The sequence below is a fragment of the Silene latifolia genome, chromosome 5 (assembly GCF_048544455.1).
Source record: "Silene latifolia isolate original U9 population chromosome 5, ASM4854445v1, whole genome shotgun sequence".
Lineage (NCBI taxonomy): Eukaryota > Viridiplantae > Streptophyta > Magnoliopsida > Caryophyllales > Caryophyllaceae > Silene > Silene latifolia.
In genome coordinates, this window is record NC_133530.1 from 45773166 (window position 1) to 45792693 (window position 19528).

Sequence of the window (19528 nt, forward strand, 5' to 3'; positions counted from 1 at the left end):
TTTCAAGAGGCTGGTGCGATCTATTCCGCACCATGGGATCGAGCAATGGTGCCTGTGCAATCAATTATATAATGGGCTTTATGATGATCAGAGGGCTATCCTGGATGCTGCAGCTAATGGCAGATTCCAGGAGAATGTTGGAAAAACTAAGGGGTGGAAGATTATTGAAGATATGGCCACCCATAAAGCTGAGCATGGAAACTCTAGGGGAAATCAAAGGAGAGCTGTTGAATCTCCTTCCGTAGCTGCATTAGAGGCTCTTACGGCGAGATTTGACAAGTTTGAGTTAGGAGGAGCTTCAAAGGGTGGTATTTATCAGGTAAATGTTGTGTTAGACGGTCCCTTTTCATGCAAGAGATGTGGAGGAGAAGGACACGTTGCGGATTTCTGTATCAGTCCCAATGAGGTTTTTGCTGCTTTTCAACATTATAGGCAGACCAATACCTACTTTGATCCTTCTAATGTACATCCAAATTTGAGGTGGACTAGCCAGAATGTCCAAAATCCGACTCCACCTCCATGACGAGAATTATGTGCCTCCTCATAGCGGCGGCAGCAAAGAACCGTAGTAAACCACACTATGTACCTCAGCAACAACAGCAGTCTCAAGGTTCTGAGGCTTCTGAGCTCAAAAACATGTTTCAGAGCTTGACGGGAATGCTGCAGAAGGAGTCTCAGGCTAGAGAGGCTAGTACAAAGATGTTGGAAACTCAGATTGCTCAGTTAGCAGGTAAATTTACTACTAGAGCTCCGGGGAAGTTACCATCGCAGCTGGACCAGAAGGAAGAGACCCTGAATGCAATCACATTAAGAAGCGGGTCTACCCTTGCTGGACCCGTTACTGTAGAGGATGAACCCGAGGGAGTTATGGTTAAAAAAGGTGGAAAAGCTGCTGGAAAAGGAAAGAAGAAAAAGAGCGAGAAAAAGACGAACAACAGCGATCACGGTCGATCGACCGCCACACCCAGTCGACCGACCACCTCCAATTCCTCAGAGACACTTTCTGATCTTTCTGATCATTCTGGAAAAAAAGAGAGCAGTCGATCGATCGACCCCACTGGTCGATCGACTAATGATGCCGCTGATGTCGAACCGTTTCGTCCTCCAATGCTAGATAACTTGAGGGATTTCTTGTTTAGGGTTGCTACGGCTCTGAAATTACTGAGGCAAGACCCAAATGCTGATGGGTCAGTTCCGGTTCCAAAGTATGACCCTACGATGGTTAATGGTTCATTCCTGAGACGGTCCGAAGAAGGTTCGAGCTACAACAAGGATAAAGTAGTGGATTTTCAGCCTAAGTCCACTGATGCCAGAATGAGAGACCTAGAGGAGAGGGCTAATTTGCTTCTTACAGCTCCTTATCCAGAGAGACTAGTGCCAACCAAAGATGTGGTAACATTCAGTAAATTCAAAGATTTAGTGCATAGTCTTAATGTGCAATTATCTTTCTTAGAGCTAGTTAATCAAATACCTGCATATATGAAGTTTATGAGACAGTTGCTAGCTAAGAAAAGGTCTTTGAATGCTGTCGAGTCTGTGCATTTAACTGAGGAGTCTAGTTCATACTTAACTCACACTGCTGATCGAAAACTGTCTGACCCAAGTAGTTTCTCTGTCCCCTGTAATATTGGAACCTTCTCAATTGAGAAGGCATTATGTGATTTAGGGGCTAGTGTCAGTGTTATGCCTTTGAGTCTGGCTAATAAATTGGGATTGACTAGATTTGCTATTACTGACATGACTGTGCAAATGGCTGACCGGTCTGAGATGCGACCGATAGGTGTTTTAGAGAATGTGCCCGTGCAAATTGGGAAGTTCTTCTTTCCCGTTGCCTTTGTTGTTTTGGACATTCCTGAAGATTTCAACACCCCAATTATCTTGGGAAGAGCGTTTCTGCACACTGCTGGTGCGGTAATTGATGTGGGGGAAAGAACTTTGACCTTTAAGGTAGGGAAGCACTCTATTATGTTTGCCCAGTCCCCTAGGAAGAAAGACCATATGTGGCCAGTTACTTGTAATGTAATTTCTGAAAAGAAATCTTATTTTGTGCTTTCTGATATGCCTACTTTAGTACCTGTGCCTATTCCTGTTGTGACACCTCCTCCCCAGATTAGGAGCAAATTGGAGGATAATTCTTCTGTTTTGGATATTACAGGAAATGGTTTGGGGAAGGAAGAGCCGTTCATGCTCCAGCTGTGAAGGAGCCAATCGTTCAAAGAGGCGGTCTGGGATGTCTTAGTTATGGCACGGATGAGGAGCCCAAGAAGGCGCCAGTTCGAGTTACAGTTTCAGACTTGGAGCTTGAGACTGAAGAGGATGTCCAAGTGTGGGAAGATGCTTCTGATGTTGACCCGCCGGACAATGTGGTGGATTGGAATGTTAAGAGGTTGAGCACCGTGGAGGGTACTTCATATAGCCAGAAGCCATGGTCAGTGATTTTCCGCATTTTTCGCGGATAAAAACTTTTTATTTCATAAGTTTTAGACACTTTTATTCCATTTTAGACTTTTTATTGCTTTGGTGTGCGCGAGACTTCGCTTTAATAAGTTTGCTTAGGATTTAAAGACTTTAGACTGTCACTTTGGGTTTAGCGCAATTTTGGGCGCGTTATTGTGTGTATTTGCTGGTTCATAGACCGTATTAGCTCAATTTATTGAGCTAATTCGAAGAAATCAGAAACTTACAGCAGGTATCTCAGTCGATCGACTGGCCTGTGTGGTCGGTCGATTGACCGCTGCAGCTACAGGAGCTTCTGTTCCTATCACCATAGTCGATCGACTGACTGGTGTGGTCGATCGACCGCTTCCCGCTAAGGTACCTGTTCACGACCATTCCCCTGCTGTGTTTGGTCGATTTGCGGAGTTGAGGGAGTCTTTTCTCCACTTTATTCTCCGATTCATTTCTGTTTTCTTCTGTTGTCTTATTTTGCACATAATTTTGCGTTTCGTAAATTGCTTTCTCGGAATTACACGCGGTACTTTTGTTTCTTTTCAGGTACCTATAGTAGCACTGTTGGCTACTGAAACCTCCTAGCTCTCGCTGGTTTGGGGAGGTTTCTTGCTGCGCTTAAAGTCTTGTGAGTTTCCGAGTCCTTCTTTTATGTCAATTTTAGTTATAATTCCGCAAAATCCCAATTTCCTTTGCTTATCTTTCTTTTATGATCTTGCACAATGGGGACATTATGTGATTTGGTTTGGGGAAGGATTTTGTGTTGCATTCATTCAGTTTTGCATTCACGATTAGTTTTTGTCTTGCATTGTTTACTTCATTTCCTATATATACAAAAATCCAAAAAATTCAAAAAAATTCAAAAAATCCAAAAAATATCACGTTTACTTTTTCATGTAAGTTGAGTCGGAACGATAGTATTTCAATGATGACTTTGCATTTTCATCTATTTATGCCTAAGCCGTGCTTAATTAGCATGTTATTAGTAGAATCACATATGCATAGTCTGCGAGTTTTCGTTAATTTATTCGCTGAATCTTGAGACTTGACTTATATTTTTGGCAAACTACATCATTTTCTGAGATTTAGAGCCTTATAACTGGTTACATCTATGACCGGTTTATTTAGGAATGTGAGTAGTTACTCCTTGTAAGACATGTTACATCAATATGCATAAATATGAACTTGATCTACTTAATACCTGTATGCATTCGGTTTGTGGTTTGTTGACACATGTGGAAGAGGTCCCCTTTTCTCATTTTACCCATAAACTTCACATAGCCAAATTGCCTTCTGTCCCATAAGCTACATACTATATTTAACCTACCCTATCTGAGCTAGTATTGGTAGTTGTGGGAATGTGTTTATTGCTTTTTGGTTATATTGCTCTCTATGAGAAGGATGGTGGAATGTTGGAAAGGAGGGAAGAAAAGGAAAAAAAAAAACAGAATCGAAAAAAAAATGAAAAGCAAGTTCGATCTATGGTCGGTCGACTGGACTCATTGGTCGATCGACCGAAGCCCGAGAAAAGAAAAATCACATGGTTGAAGTTTCAACTAGATGGTGATTTTATTCCCATGTTTTATTTGTATCATTTGGGGAATTCAGTTATAATTGGAAATTGTGAGATTTGTGCTTCTAATTGGCACCGTTTTGTATCAATTGATCTTGAGTCTGAAGTTGGGATGTTCCTCTAATTTGGATCTGTAGTTACTAGCTTTGCTTTAACTCCTCATATCCAAATTTATCTTAGCCCCTTCTTACCCATAGCCTCACATATCCATATTTACCTCGGCATGTGTCATGGTCATTTGTTTGGTTGGAATGCATATGTACGGTTGTAGAGATCATTTTCATGTTAGACTGCTGGCATGTTCTTATAGGTCGTAGTTAGGTGAGAGTCATTACAAAATTACTTCTTTTTATCTTTACATATACTCACCCGTATTTATTTTGTGATTTGAGCGACCCGTGAGAGTCCGAATTGATAAGTCTCTATAGTTGACGGTTCAGCAATTTTTAACGGCTACATAACTCGTTTGCATGATTCATAATTCTAATTGATTGTTGATTTGTAGCATTAAACTGGTTTAGGCTTTACAGTTTGCATTTCGCTTTGAGATTGAACTCGTTCCATTAGGTCCTAGGATCGAGTCTAGTTCTTGCTAGGGGACAAGCAAGGGTTTGGTTTGGGGAAGTTTGATGCGTGTCATTTATATGATGTTTTACACCCTATTTTACACGCATTTCAGAGCTCAATTACGTAGTTTATGCTACTATTTTCCCTATTTCCGTCTACTTTCGTATTTTTGTATTATTGCAGAAATGTGAAGAATCCAGCGGAAATCGAGCCGAATCCGTCCCTAAGTACTTAGCATTGCATTTGACATGATTTAGTGACTCGACAGATGAACTTGGTGCGCGTTTCAAGGCCTGAAAGATATATTTGCGAGAGTTTTAGAAGCGGATTACCAGCTACAGTGGTCTATAGATTGACCTACATGGTCTATAAACTGGTTTAGGGTTTACAGTTTGCATTTCGCTCTGAGATTGAAATCGTTCCATTAGGTCCTAGGATCGAGTCTAGTTCTTGCTTGGGGACAAGCAAGGGTTTGGTTTGGGGAAGTTCAAAATTTGATACCTGTCGATGTAAGTATAAAAACTAATATTTATAATTTTCCAAACTACAACTAGCAAGCGGTAGTAAGGGTCGATCCGCAGGGAGGTAGGGAGTTAAGTTGTTTTATTTCAGTTTATGAATTTCTGGAGGGATTTGATTTGATTTATATCTAAATCTAAATGTAAAAACAAATAAGAAAGTAATAAAAATAAGCGTAAGCAAATGATAGAAAGGAGCTATGATGGTCGGTTCACTATAGCTACGATGGCACATAACCCTAGGTAAGTCCGAAATACGGTCGTGTAGGATGGGTAAAACATGTTCTCTCGGTCCAAGTTAACTAGTAGCTCCTTTCAGCATTTTGACAGTCTATCGACCATGTAGGTCAATCTATAGACCACTGTAGCTGGTAATCCGCTTCTAAAACTCTCGCAAATATATCTTTCAGGCCTTGAAACACGCACCAAGTTCATCTCTCGAGTCACTAAATCATGTCAAATGCAATGCTAAGTACTTAGGGACGGATTCGGCTCGATTTCCGCTGGATTCTTCACATTTCTGCAATAATACAAAAACACGAAAGTAGACGGAAATAGGGAAACATCATATAAATGACACGCATCACGCAGCATGAGCTGCGTCCCTTCGAAGAGGCGCAGCTGGTGCTGCGCCCTTTCCCCAGTGTGTCCGTCCTGACAGATTTTAGGAAACAGCTTTTAGTATAAATATAGACGTCGATGGAGGTTTTATTCACATAATTGTTCCGTCTTTCTTCCGTCTATTACATAAAAACTCTCTAATTAATCATACATCATGAATACTTTAGAAATCCGTCTCAAAGAATGGACCAACGAATTGGGTGCCTACAACCTTGGATCGATTTTGAGCTTGAAGCTAATTAAGGTTGTCAAACCATTCTTGGATGCTTATCTTGAGTATTGGGACCCGAACTTCCACGTGTTTGCGTTCCCTGGAGGTGATATCTGTCCGTTTCCTGAAGAAATTGCTGCAATTGGCGGTTGGGACCCAGAACATATGCCTGCTTTTCCCTCTACTTCTCAAGGATATAAGAATAAATTTAGGGATTTGATTGGATTGACAAGAGCTGAGGTTGATCGTCTTGTGACCTCAAAAGGAGTCCGAATGCTTGATTTTGTCGATCGATTCATAAATAGGGCAGACCCTTCTATCTCCTATGTGGCGAGGTGTAGGGCATTTGGGTTTTGCCTATTGCATGGTAATGTCCTTCAAGGGCATGTTGATGAGGATATGAGAGGTGATCCTCGCTATTTGAGCCTAGTTGAGCAGATGGAGATGCGCATGAGCCCAACTTGCCTATGTTTAGGAGAGATCCTATTGGGGTTAGATAACAGGAAAGCCAACCGCGACCTTCCTTATTTAGGAAGTCCCATCATCTTGCAGATAAAAGAATACAACTTTTTCTTTCTTTTTTTCGTTTTGGATACTTTTTTTTCCTTTTTTCGTTTTGGATACTTTTGTTTTCTTTTTTTCGTTTTGGGTACTTTTTTTTTGGAGCGTCTGCGATTGATCGAGCCCCCAGTTAATGTTCCTGCTTATCATGCTCGCTCAATTGCAATGAGGACCAGGCTTTACATGGTGGATTTTACTAGGATTTGCAACTACTGGGAGAATAAATTGAAGAACAAGGATGGACCCCTTATTAGATAGATTGTACCCTGGTGGCATCTTAAGTCTGTTACTAGAGCGTCGACTCTGGATCCTACCCGATCGGTGGGCATTCCTGGCTTAGAATTCATGATATGCATCTTCCCCGAGAGGCTGATGAGGCAAGTTGGATTGAAGCAGACGATTCCGAGGCTTGACACTGTTCCTCAAACTGCCAAGGCGCTTACTACCGAGAGCCGAAGACAGTGGGCCATCAAATGGGCTCAAAGAAACATGTGGTTCCTAAACTCTTCTGTTAGCGCATTATGGGTATCGGATTCCTACTTGCAGTGGAGGAAGGCTACTACTCCTGAGGAGCGCGAGAGACTAAGGAAGCGCGAGCCTGTTGACTACAAGGTTCATGATGTAGAGAAAGAGAAAGAGAAGTATTTGACCAAGGGAGAGGAAGAAGCCGGATTTCAAGTTGTTCATCCGTCGAAGAAACCGAAAACTTCTCCCGTCGTCGAGAAGGTGGTTGATAAGAATGGCAAGGCTAGACCACGAGAGAGACCATTGGTGATTAGATCTGAGATAGCGTAGGAGCGCCCGTGTAATACTACGGATTTTCTTTGTTGACTACTCGACCGAGTAGAGCCTACTCGGCCGAGTAGTGCTGTTGTCGTGGGTTGTTTTGGTTCTGCCGATGAATACTCGGCTGAGTATAGTGAATACTCGACCGAGTAGAGGATACTCAGCCGAGTATAACTTTACTCGACCGAGTATTCGGTCTGGCGAGTGTTATTTTGACGGTTTGATTAGTGAGTGTTTAAGATTATTTTTATATCCCGCGTCAGTTTCTAAACATCATTTCAAACTTCATCATTTCTACGTTAACCCTAATCTCTCCCTAATCACTTCCTAATCATCCCATAGCATTATTGTGTGTGTAATCTTCGGAGTTCTTGCGTATAATTCCTCATTCTTCTGTTGGTAAGTCCTATTTCTATGTTATTCGTATTCGTTGGGGTTACTGTGTACATTTACGGAATTGGGGATATGGGGGTTGTGCAATGTGTAATTGAGTTATGTGATTATTGTATAGGAGAAGACTTCGTAGAGGAGCCTTTCTGATTGTTCGAGTTCATTCCACTGTTGATTGCTAAGGTAGGGTTTCCCTACTCAGTTTACTGTTCTTTGTTAAGACATGTTTGTTGTGTGATTATTGTTATCTGTTGATCATCGGAGTATGGAGATTGTCGTGACGATGTTGGTGTGAGGGTGTTGTGAGGGCTGTGATGTCGTGTGATTGTGATTATGGTGGAGTCACTTGCGGGAGTGGCTTCACACCCTAGTTCGCCCTCCGTGGAACCCGCCACGGGAGGGGATGTGCACATTAAGGGACAGGGATTGTTTGTCGCTCGTTGAGGAGCTGGACTAGGTGGGATCGGCTGCGGTCACCCACTGGCGGCGATGATTACCTGTTACGATGGGTAATCTGGCAGGGCTACACACTTCGGTGTGTAGTCGGTTACAGTGTGAGAACGGAAGATTGGGATTGGACGATGATTAGTTGATTACTTCGTTTGTTGTCTTATATTGATTGAGTAATACTGACCCCGTTGTTGTTTGTGGAATCTGCGGTGATCCATTCGGGGATGGTGAGCAGGCTTGACAGGTATTGCTAGTGTGAGCTTGGGGACATTCATGGGAGTGTTGTCATCACCAGTCATAGTATCACCGTCTGAGTCTTAGTTTGATTTCTTTTATTGTCAGACATTGGAGTTGTATTTTGTTGAATCAGTATTTGGATTTGGATGTTGTAAACTTTATACTTTACAGTACTTTAATAAATGTGCTCAGTTCAGACGCTTTTGATATGTACTAACCTCGGGCAACCGAGACGGTAACACACTTTCATGGTAGGGTGGTCCTGGTAAGGCACCTTGGTATGAGGGGGTGTTACAAAGTGGTATCAGAGCCGAAGATTCCGGCACCTAAACAAATGAATCCAATGAACCTAGGGAGTCTAAATAAAATGAACCCGGGGAGAGTTGTTTGGAGCTACCGCAAAGACTCGGGAGACGTCCCGGAGTCGCAAATTGGCCCTCATTAACTCGAGCCGGTAACATGGGGAAGTGTGATGAGAGTTAGGTTTGTATGTACATGTATGTGAAGATGCATGTTGGTAATAGTTGATAATTGAAAGGGTATGTGTTGAAATTTGTAAGTGTGGTGATTGGAGAAATGGTGGAGGTGACGAGTTTGTGGATGTTTGTTATGTTGGAATTAGAATATGCATAAATTGTATGTTGGTATGATTATAACGTGGCATTTAAGTTCTTGATGTTATGTGTTTGCTGCGGGAATAGTGAGCATGATAGAGAACTTTATACTGTGTACCCGTCTATTGTGTAACTCGGCCGAGCAGGGCAGGTACTCGACCGAGTAGGGAGCACTCGGCCGACTAACCAAGCACTCGACCGAGTATTGTTTGGCATTGAGTAGCAGTGGCTACTGTATGTGATAACTCGACCGACTAAGTAAGTATACTCGACCGAGTAGTGACTACTCGGCCGAGTATTGTTTTACTTGACCGAGTGTTGTTTCTGAGTTTTTGACGTTTGCTTCTGGAGTCGAATACTCGACCGAGTATCTAGGATACTCGACCGAGTAGTCGTTACTCGACCGAGTATGGTTGTATACTCGGCCGAGTGTTCCTTTGGCGGAAGATTGTTACATTTTGAGGCGTAGGCTTTTGTGCTTACGTTTCCTTGTTTCATGTCAGCTCAAAATGCCGCCCAAAAGAACTCCCGCGCAGATCCAAGCTTCTGAGATGACTCTTGATGAGGTTGCTCGCATGATTGAGCAACAAGAGGCTCTCCTTGAAACTCTCAAAAATGTGGGAAAGGGGAATGAGAAGTCGATGGATGCTACTCAGCTCAGCATCATCATCGCTCGTTTCAACCCTCCCACATATGATGGGGTAGGTGAACCAAAGCTAGTCGAGAAGTGGCACCGTGAGATCGAAGCTCTCATGGAAATGGTTAAGTGCCCCGAAGACATGATCGTTGAGCAGGTAGTGTACTACCTAAGAGGCGAAGCTGCGGTTTGGTGGCAAAACGTCAAGGAAGATGCTAGAGCTTTTTACCAGGCTGAAGGAGCTATTCCTTGGTCTGGGTTGAAGAGTGCTATGAGGGAGCAGTTTGTGCCGGAGCATATCCGACACAAGATGAGATCCGACTTTGATTCCTTTACTATGACTGAGGAGATGACAGTCACTGATTACTATCATCGGTTCCTGGAGCTATCTCGTTATGTTGAGGACATGCAGCTAGGACAGAGAGGTTTGGCTCTCCGTTTTGAGAGAGGTTTATCTGCTAAGATCGTGAGTCGTATGCCAGTAGGGGTTGCTACCGACCTCAAGGAAGTGTATCTCGAGAGCGGGTCAAGCCGAGAGAATGGTAGATCTCTCAAGAGAGATAGATGAGAGGACTGCTGCGGAAAAGAGGAAGGTGTGATGGAAGTAACGATCGGTCGGCCAACAAGAAAGGGAACTTCAACCATGCTAAGGCTTTTTCTGGTGGAGCTGGTTTCTCGGGAGGATCTCGAGGATGGGGAAAGAATGGAGGTCGGAGTGTGAGTGACAACTCTAACCTTACATGCTTCAACTGTGGTGGGATAGGCCACAAGAGACAGGAATGCACGAGCTACAAGCCCAAGACCGGTTCGGGAGCTCGGTCGGGAATTTCTCTCGGGGGCCGACTCGTAGTTTTGCTAGTAACCGACAGGGGGGTTCATGGGGCAACAGAGGTGGACAGGGCAACTGGGCGGTTAAAACGCGGTGGTGGTAGATCATATCGCGCTAGAACAACAAAGACCACCCGATTCGGCGTGAAGCCAAGTACCTCCAATGCTTGATTCGGGGTGGAGGACGGAAAAACAATGGGAAGCTTTTAATGATGGACAAGCGGGAAGCACAGGATGATGCTCATGTAGTTATTGGGTACCTTTCTTGTTCATAACGCATCGTCCTTTGTTTTGTTTGATTCAGGAGCTACACACTCTTTTGTGTCTAAGAGTCATCTTTGTGTCTATGGGTTTGGGAAAGTTTGAGGTTGTTAAAGATGACGTGTTCATACCTGGGAGAGTCCGTGTCGTGTCTCAAGTTGTATAAGGGAGTATCTATGGAAGTTGGAGGGGTAGATTTACCAAGTGAGACTGTTAGAGTTTCCTATGGATGGGTTCGAGGTGATTGTCGGGATGGATTGGCTGGGTAAGTATGATGCCAGGATAGATTGTCGGCAAAAGAGAGTGTCCTTAAAGGGTCCCAAAGGTGTTAGGGTGTCCTATAGAGGGTTTGTGGTAAAGCCTAAGTGTAGGTGCATAGCTGTGATGACTTTAAAGTCATGTTTGAGGAAGAAGTGTCCCTTGATTCTCTGTCATGTGAGAGACCACCGAGTAGAGCCGCCGACAGCTTCTGAGATACCTGTGGTGAGAGAGTTCGAAGATTTTTTTCCTAAGAAGATACCGAGTTTGCCTCCCAAGAGGAATGTTGATTTCAGCATGGAGCTTAAGCCGGGAACGGGTCCTATATCTAAAGCACCTTATCGTATGGCACCTAAAGAGTTGGCAGAGTTGAAAAAGCAGATACATGAGTTGCTAGGCAAGGGTTACATCAGGCCTAGTGTGTCACCGTGGGGAGCTCCAGTTCCTTTTGTAAAGAAGAAAGATGGGAGTATGAGACTGTGCATTGATTACAGAGAGCTCAATCGTGTCACAGTGAAGAACAAGTATCCGTTGCCTAGGATTGATGATTTGTTTGATCAGCTAAGTGGAGCAGGTGTGTTTTCCAAGATTGATCTGAGGTCGGGATATCACCAGTCGAGGATAGCAGATGAGGATATTCCTAAGACAGCGTTCCGATCTCGATATGGTCACTACGAGTATGTGGTGATGCCTTTTGGGTTGACCAATGCACCAGCAGCTTTCATGGATTTGATGAATCGGATCTTTACACCGTTCTTGGATAGGTTTGTGGTTGTTTTTATCGACGACATCTTAGTCTATTCTAAGACTACGGAAGAGCATGAGGAGCACTTGAGGATAGTCTTGCAGACCTTGAGAGAGAATCAGCTTTATGCCAAGCTATCGAAGTGCGAGTTCTGGTTAGAGGAAGTAGCTTTTCTAGGCCATGTGATATCTAAGAAGGGAGTATCTGTGGAGCCTAGTAAGATTGAGGCCGTAACCAAGTGGGAATCGCCGAAGAATGTTGCTGAGATTCGGAGTTTCTTAGGCCTTGCTGGCTACTACAGGAGATTCGTGAAAGATTTCTCTACCATAGCGCGGCCTATGACATCTTTGATGGGGAAGGAAGTCAGGTTTGTTTGGGATGAGAGTTGTGAGACGGCGTTTCAGACCTTAAAGGAACGCTTGACCACAGCCCCTATCCTAGCCTTGCCAGAGGGATGTGAGAACTTTGAGGTATATACCGATACTTCAAAGAATGGTATTGGTTGTATTTGATACAGGAAAGGAAAGTCATAGCTTATGCTTCGAGGTAGCTGAAGCAATATGAGGAGAACTACCCTACTCATGACCTGGAGTTGGGTGCAGTTATTTTCGCTCTTAATATTTGGAGGCACTACCTTTATGGAGCAACTTTTAAGGTGTTCTCTGATCATAAGAGTCTAAAATATATCTACACTCAGAAGGAACTTAACATGCGACAGAGACGGTGGATGGAGCTGATCGGAGACTACGATATAGAGATCATCTATCACGAGGGAAAGGCTAATGTTGTTGCAAATGCACTGAGTAGGAAGTGCGTTCATTCGCTATGTACAGCCATGTCTTTGCTGAAGTTGAGGGATGAGATGTCTAGGATGGGGATCTTTATGATACGAAAGGGGGATACCATCGGGGATTTGACGATCGAGCCAGAGTTGTATGAGAACATCAAGAGTAATCAAGAGCTTGATCCTAAGATTCAGGAGTGGAAGTCAAGGGTAGAGAGTGGAACGGTTTCCAGGTTTTCTATCCATACAGATGGGAGTGTTCGTTTTGATGGGAGATGGTGTGTTCCTGAGGATGTAGAGTTACGGAGAGTGATCTTGGCGGAGGCTCATTGCACTCCTTATTCAGTTCACCCGGGTGGTGACAAGATTTACAAAGACCTTAAGAAGACTTTTTGGTGGCCAAACATGAAGAGAGATGTAGCTGAGTTTGTAGCCAGATGTTTGACCTGTCAAATAGTCAAGGGTGAACAAAGGAGACCACAAGGTAAGATACGGTCTTTGGAAGTACCCGAGTGGAAGTGGGAGTCGATCTCCATGGACTTCATTGTGGGGTTGCCTAGGTCACAGCAAGGTAACAACATGATTTGGGTGATTGTTGATCGGTTAACCAAGTCAGCCCATTTCGTTCCCATGAAAGATACTTGGTCTAAGATGCAACTGGCATTGGGTTACAGGAGGCATGTGGTTCGGTTACATGGTATACCTAAAGATATCGTTTCTGATCGTGATGCGAGGTTCATATCCAAGTTTTGGCAAGAACTGCAAGAGTTGATGGGTACAACTTTGAAGATGAGTACAACCTTTCATCCAAGAACCGATGGTAATTTAACGGACCATCAAGATCTTAGAGGACATGTTGAGGGCATGTGTTATGGAGTTTGGGGGCAGTTGGGAAGACAGGCTTGATCTGATCGAGTTTTCATACAATAACAGTTATCATACGAGCATCGTGATGGCACCTTTTGAAGCTTTGTATGGCCGGAAGTGCCGAAGTCCAGTTTGTTGGGATGATAGTTCTGAGACAGTGGTTTTAGGGCCACGGCTGGTATAAGATATGGTTGAGCAAGTCCAACTAATTCGGCAAAAGATGAGAGCAGTTCAAGATCGTCAGAAGAGCTATGCCGATTTACACCGCAGGGACATTGAGTTTGCGGTAGGTGACAAGGTCCTTTTGAAAGTGTCACCTATGCGAGGTGTTATGAGGTTTGGGAAGAAAGGTAAGCTAAGCTAAAAGTTTATAGGTCCTTACGAGATTTTGGACCGTGTAGGCGAGGTAGCTTACAAGTTAGCGTTACCACCAGCTTTGGATAAAGTACATAATGTTTTTCATGTATCTCAACTTCGGAAGTATGTGAGCGATCCGTCGCATATCCTTGAGATGGAGAACATCGAGCTTGATGAATCATTGTCCTATGCCGAGATTCCTAAGGAGATTCTTGATCGCAAGGTCCGTAAGACCCGGAATGGTGAGACGGTCTTACTCAAGGTCCTTTGGTCTAATCATAATGTGGAGGATGCCACATGGGAACCCGAGGAAGCTATGCGAGAACGTTTTCCTACCCTTTTTGATCAGGTATGTTTGGTTACGGGGATGTAACCGTTGTCTTTTTAGGGGGGTAGGAGATGGTCGCGGTCGTGTTTTGTCTCGTTTTGTTGTTTTGTTTTGAGTCGGGATAGTGAATTTTGTGGTGACTTGTGTAGTTCTTTGGCGTTGCTACATGTGGTTAGTATAGTCTTGATGCGTTGTGTTGTGCCTTGTTTTAGAGTGGAGTGTGAACTTCGGGACGAAGTTCTCTTTAAGGGGGGAAGACTGTAATACTACGGATTTTCTTTGTTGACTACTCGACCGAGTAGAGCCTACTCGGCCGAGTAGTGCTGTTGTCGTGGGTTGTTTTGGTTCTACCGATGAATACTCGGCCGAGTATAGTGAATACTCGACCGAGTAGAGGATACTCGGCCGAGTATAACTTTACTCGACCGAGTATTCGGTTTGGCGAGTGTTATTTTGACGGTTTGATTAGGGAGTGTTTAAGATTATTTTTATATCCCGCGTCAGTTTCTAAACATCATTTCAAACTTCATCATTTCTACGTTAACCCTAATCTCTCCCTAATCACTTCCTAATCATCCCATAGCATTGTTGTGTGTGTAATCTTCGGAGTTCTTGCCTATAATTCCTCATTCTTCTGTTGGTAAGTCCTATTTCTATGTTATTCGTATTCGTTGGGGTTACTGTGTACATTTACGGAATTGGGGATATGGGGGTTGTGCAATGTGTAATTGTGTTATGTGATTATTGTATAGGAGAAGACTTCGTAGAGGAGCCTTTCTGATTGTTCGAGTTCATTCCACTGTTGATTGCTAAGGTAGGGTTTCCCACCTCAGTTTACTGTTCTTTGTTAAGACATGTTTGTTGTGTGATTATTGTTATCTGTTGATCATCGGAGTATGGAGATTGTCGTGACGATGTTAGTGTGAGGGTGTTGTGACGGCTGTGATGTCGTGTGAATGTGATTGTGGTGGAGTCACTTGCGGAGTTGCGGGAGTGGCTTCACACCCTAGTTCGCCCTCCGTGGAACCCGCCACGGGAGGGGATGTGCACATTAAGGGACAGGGATTGTTTGTCGCTCGTTGAGGAGCTGGACTAGGTGGGATCGGCTACGGTCACCCACTGGCGGCGAGGATTACCTGTTGCGATGGGTAATCTGGCAGGGCTACACACTTCGGTGTGTAGTGAATGATGTGAGAACGGAAGATTGGGATTGGACGATGATCAGTTGATTACTTCGTTTGTTGTCTTATATTGATTGAGTAATACTGACCCCGTTGTTGTTTGTGGAATCTGCGGTGATCCATTCGGGGATGGTGAGGAGGCTTGACAGGTATTGCTAGTGTGAGCTTGGGGACAGTCATGGGAGTGTTGTCATCACCAGTCATAGCATCACCGTCTGAGTCTTAGTTTGATTTCTTTTATTGTCAGACATTGGAGTTGTATTTTGTTGAATCAGTATTTGGATTTGGATGTTGTAAACTTTATACTTTACAGTACTTTAATAAATGTGCTCAGTTCAGACGCTTTTGATATGTACTAACCTCGGGCAACCGAGACGGTAACACACTTTTATGGTAGGGTGGTCCTGATAATGCACCTTGGTATGAGGGGGTGTTACAGCCCGACTCGTGGTCGAGATAGGAAATATGAAAATATGACAAAGGCAAAGGGAAAATGGAGGAATAGCCTAAGTCTTAGTATTATTTATTATTATTATTATTATTATTATTACTTGTAATAAAATGGTGGGGTTTTTAGAATCCTAGCTTATTTATTTTAGCATTATTTTTATTATGTGGCATACTATTATTATTATGGAAAGAAATGAATAAAAGGTTAATTGGTTATGCAACCGTTGTAATTTTCTTTTATTATTTTTGTCGAATTCCAAATGCATATGCAAATGTCCTTCTATTTACATTTAAAAAAATAATAGTGGATTGTATCCTGTGAAGGATTGCCTACGTATTCATTTAAAAAAAATGAAATCAAACCCTTGCGCGTAGTTCAAGTAAATGTAAAAGAATAATTGTTCTAAGCAAAAGCTTGCAATGAACTAGAAAATAAGCATGAGCTTTTACTTACTCCTAAAGCACAATTCAGTTTATTTGATGATATGAGGATGACGATTTGTCAAAATGCAAGAGCAAGGTGACATAAACTTTATTTCAGCTTGCCAGGGGCCGTTTTTTATTCCGTGCCACAGGAGCGACACATGGTGTTACGCGAGGCGCGTTTTTGTTCCTATTCTAAGCATAGTAACGTTTCAGTTGGTCGAGGTTAGTTGGGTTGGCGAATTCAGTCCCATCTAGGTCTGTGATTCTAACCGCACCACCGGGAGTATGGACTTGACTAGAGCTCTAACTGATTTGAGAACTAAGTCTCCTTCTTTGATGTTTCTTGGCTTAACCCTTTTGTTGAGGGCTCGCTTGATACGTGCCTGATACGTTTACACATTATGTAATGCGCGCAATCTTCGTTCATCCAGGAGGATGAGTTCTTCGTATCTATCCATCTTCCAATCGGCTTCTGGTATTTGACTTTCGAGTAGAATACGCAAGGATGGTATTTCGAGCTCGACTGGTTGCACGGCTTCCATACCGTAGGTCAAATAGAAAGGAGTAGACCAGTGGGCGTCCTAAGGGATGTTCGATATCCCCACAAGGCAAATGGTATCTTACTTGGCCAATCTCGATAATTGTCAATCATTTTCTTGAGGATTGTGACAACATTTTTGTTTGCGGCCTCTACTGCACCATTAGTTTGTGGTCTATATGGCGAGGAATGGTGATGTTTGATCTTGTACTCTGCTAGCAATTGTTTAGTCTCAGCCTGGAAATGTGACCCATTGTCACTGATGATCTCATGTGGGCAACCGTATCGACAGATGATATTGGTTTGTATGAATTTTTCCACATTCTTGGATGTGAGACTAGTATAAGAAGTCGCTTTAACCCATTTGGTAAAATAGTTGATAGCCACCAAAATGAAACAGTGACCTCCTGTTCCGGCTGGGGTGATCTTTCCGATAATGTTGATTCCCCAAGCAGAAAATGGACAAGGAGATGTCATGGTGTAGAGTAGTGAAGAAGGGACGTGTTGCACATTCCCGAAGATTTGGCAGTTATGACAATGCCTGACATATTTGATGCAATCAGATTCCATTGTGGTCCAATAATACCCCAAACGCGTGATTTTCTTCGCCATCATTGGTCCACTCATGTGAGAGCCACATTCTCCATCATGGACTTCTTCCATCACTTTTCGTGCCTGTGAATGATCAAGGCAACGCAGGATTACACCATGAGGTGTTCTTTTATATAATTCTCCTTGTATGAGGACTTATTAGGAGGCTAGTAAGCGTATAGCACGTTCTCCCCTTTTGTCCATGTCTGGTGGATAGGCGCCGTTGAGTTTAAAGTTCAGAATTGCTTGGAACCAAGGTTCCTCTAGGCTTTCTTCTTCATCTGTAATTTGGTGCACATAAGCTGGTTCTGACCGTCGTTCGATGCATAAAGGCATTTCTACCATATTATCCGGCATATTAATCAAAGATGCGAGTTTTGCAAGAGCATCTGCAAATTGATTCTCTTCTCGAGGCAGGTGTAGGTACGTCACTTGATCGAAGAATTGGGCACCTTGGTCTATCCTGGCTTGATAGGGTGCTAGGCTTTCACTTCGAATTTTCCAAGATCCCGTAATTTTGTTGATGATCAAAAAAGAATCTCCATATAACCAAAGATTCTTGATGCCTAAACCTACTACTGCTTGTAGTCCAATGAGGCAAGCCTCATATTCTGCTGCATTATTTGTCACCTCAAAGTCGAGTTTGACAGAGAGTGGTGTATGCTCGCCTTCAGGAGAAATGAGCAACACTCCTATTCCAAATCCTCTTAAATTCGATGCTCCGTTAAAATAAAGGTCCCAGGAGTCTACATCGGTCTGGAGTATGTCCTCATCCGGAAACGACCAGGTGTCTATTGCTTGTGCATCGTTGATGGGATTTTCCGCGAAGAACTCGGCGACAGCGCGTCCTTTTATAACTTTCAGAGGTACATACTTGAGATCGAACTCTGAGAGCATCAAAGTCCATCTTGCTAGGCGTCCGTTGAGAACAGGTTTTTCGAAGATATATTTAATAGGATCCATTTTGGAGTATATTTTGACGGAGTAGCTAAGCATGTATTGGCGTAGCTTTTTTGTTGTCCACATAAGAGCGAGGCATGTCTTCTCGAGTGGTGTGTACTTGCACTCATACTCCAAGAGCTTCTACTAAGGTAGTAGATAACTCTTTCTTCTTTTCCCACCGTTTGGGCCAGCGTGGCACCCATGGCTGTTTCAGTTACTGTGAGATATAAACCAAGAGGTTAATCTCGTTGGGGTGGCATGAGCACTGGTGGTTTGGCTAGTATCTTCTTGATTTGGTCGAATGCCTTTTGACAGTCATCATCCCACATGGTGTGATCCGTTTTCTTTAGCTTTTTGAAGATAGGGTCACAGATCATGGTAAGTTTTGATATGAATCGACTTATGTACTGCACCTTGCCCAAGAATCCTCTAACTTCCTTCTCTGTTTGAGGTTGCGGCATTTCGATTAAAGCTTTGATCTTGGAAGGGTCTATTTCAATCCCTCGTTGGCTAACGACATATCCCAGGAGTTTGCAAGATGTTACCCAAAATGCACATTTCTGTGGATTGAGTCTCATGTTGTACTTTCGTAGTCTTAAGAAGAATTTGCGAAAGTTCGCAATATGCCCCTCTCTATCTTTGGACTTGACAATCATATCATCTACGTATACCTCAACTTCATTATGCATCATGTCATGTAGTAGTGTAGTTGCAGTGCATTGATATGTAGCTCCGGCATTGATTGGTAGGGATCTAATCTGACTCTTTCATGCCTAATTTGTATGCTGTTTTCAATGGTATGACGTTGACTGCCAAGCCATCATCTACCAAAGTCATTGGCACATTCTTCTTTAAGCAAATGACAGTAATGTATAGAGCCAAGTTATGAATAGCGCCGAAAGGTGGCAAATCTTCATCCGAGAAAGTAACAAGGTTACTTAGCTTATGCGAATCTTAGAAGACCAAGTTGACTACGTTATCGGGTGTGGAGTTATGTGCCACGTTTAATTTGGCCAAAGCTTGCAGCAAAGCTTGGCGATGTGGGAACGAGCTTGCAACTAGTTGCCAGACTGAAAGATCAGCCTTTGTCTTCTGTAGTTGCTTTAGTAAATGGTCAGTAGAGGTATCTTCGTTATCATTTGGCATGACAACGTTGGTATTGGTGATTGGACCATTTGCTATGGGACCATTTTGAAAAATGTTTTGATATGGATGCCCCGAACGAGTAAGGTGGTCTATATCCTGGTCCTCACTATTTTGGACTATCTCCTCACTGACTTTGACTAGGTAGTGTTCGGTGAGATATTCATCTTCATCATCGTCGGCCCATACTCCATTGACAGTAGCAAGCTCTCTCAA

At 43.3% G+C, this 19528-nt stretch overlaps 1 protein-coding gene across 1 annotated transcript in view; it reads left to right on the plus strand.

Annotated features, from left to right (window-relative positions):
- Positions 1-531: 531 nt before the first annotated feature.
- Positions 532-19528, plus strand: part of LOC141655315 (uncharacterized) — a 91701-nt gene continuing 72704 nt past the window's right edge. The window contains exons 1-3 of the mRNA XM_074462400.1: positions 532-880; positions 1781-1911; positions 2259-2428. Of these exons, the coding sequence (XP_074318501.1) occupies positions 532-880; positions 1781-1911; positions 2259-2428 (650 nt within the window). The remainder of the gene's footprint in view (positions 881-1780; positions 1912-2258; positions 2429-19528) is intronic.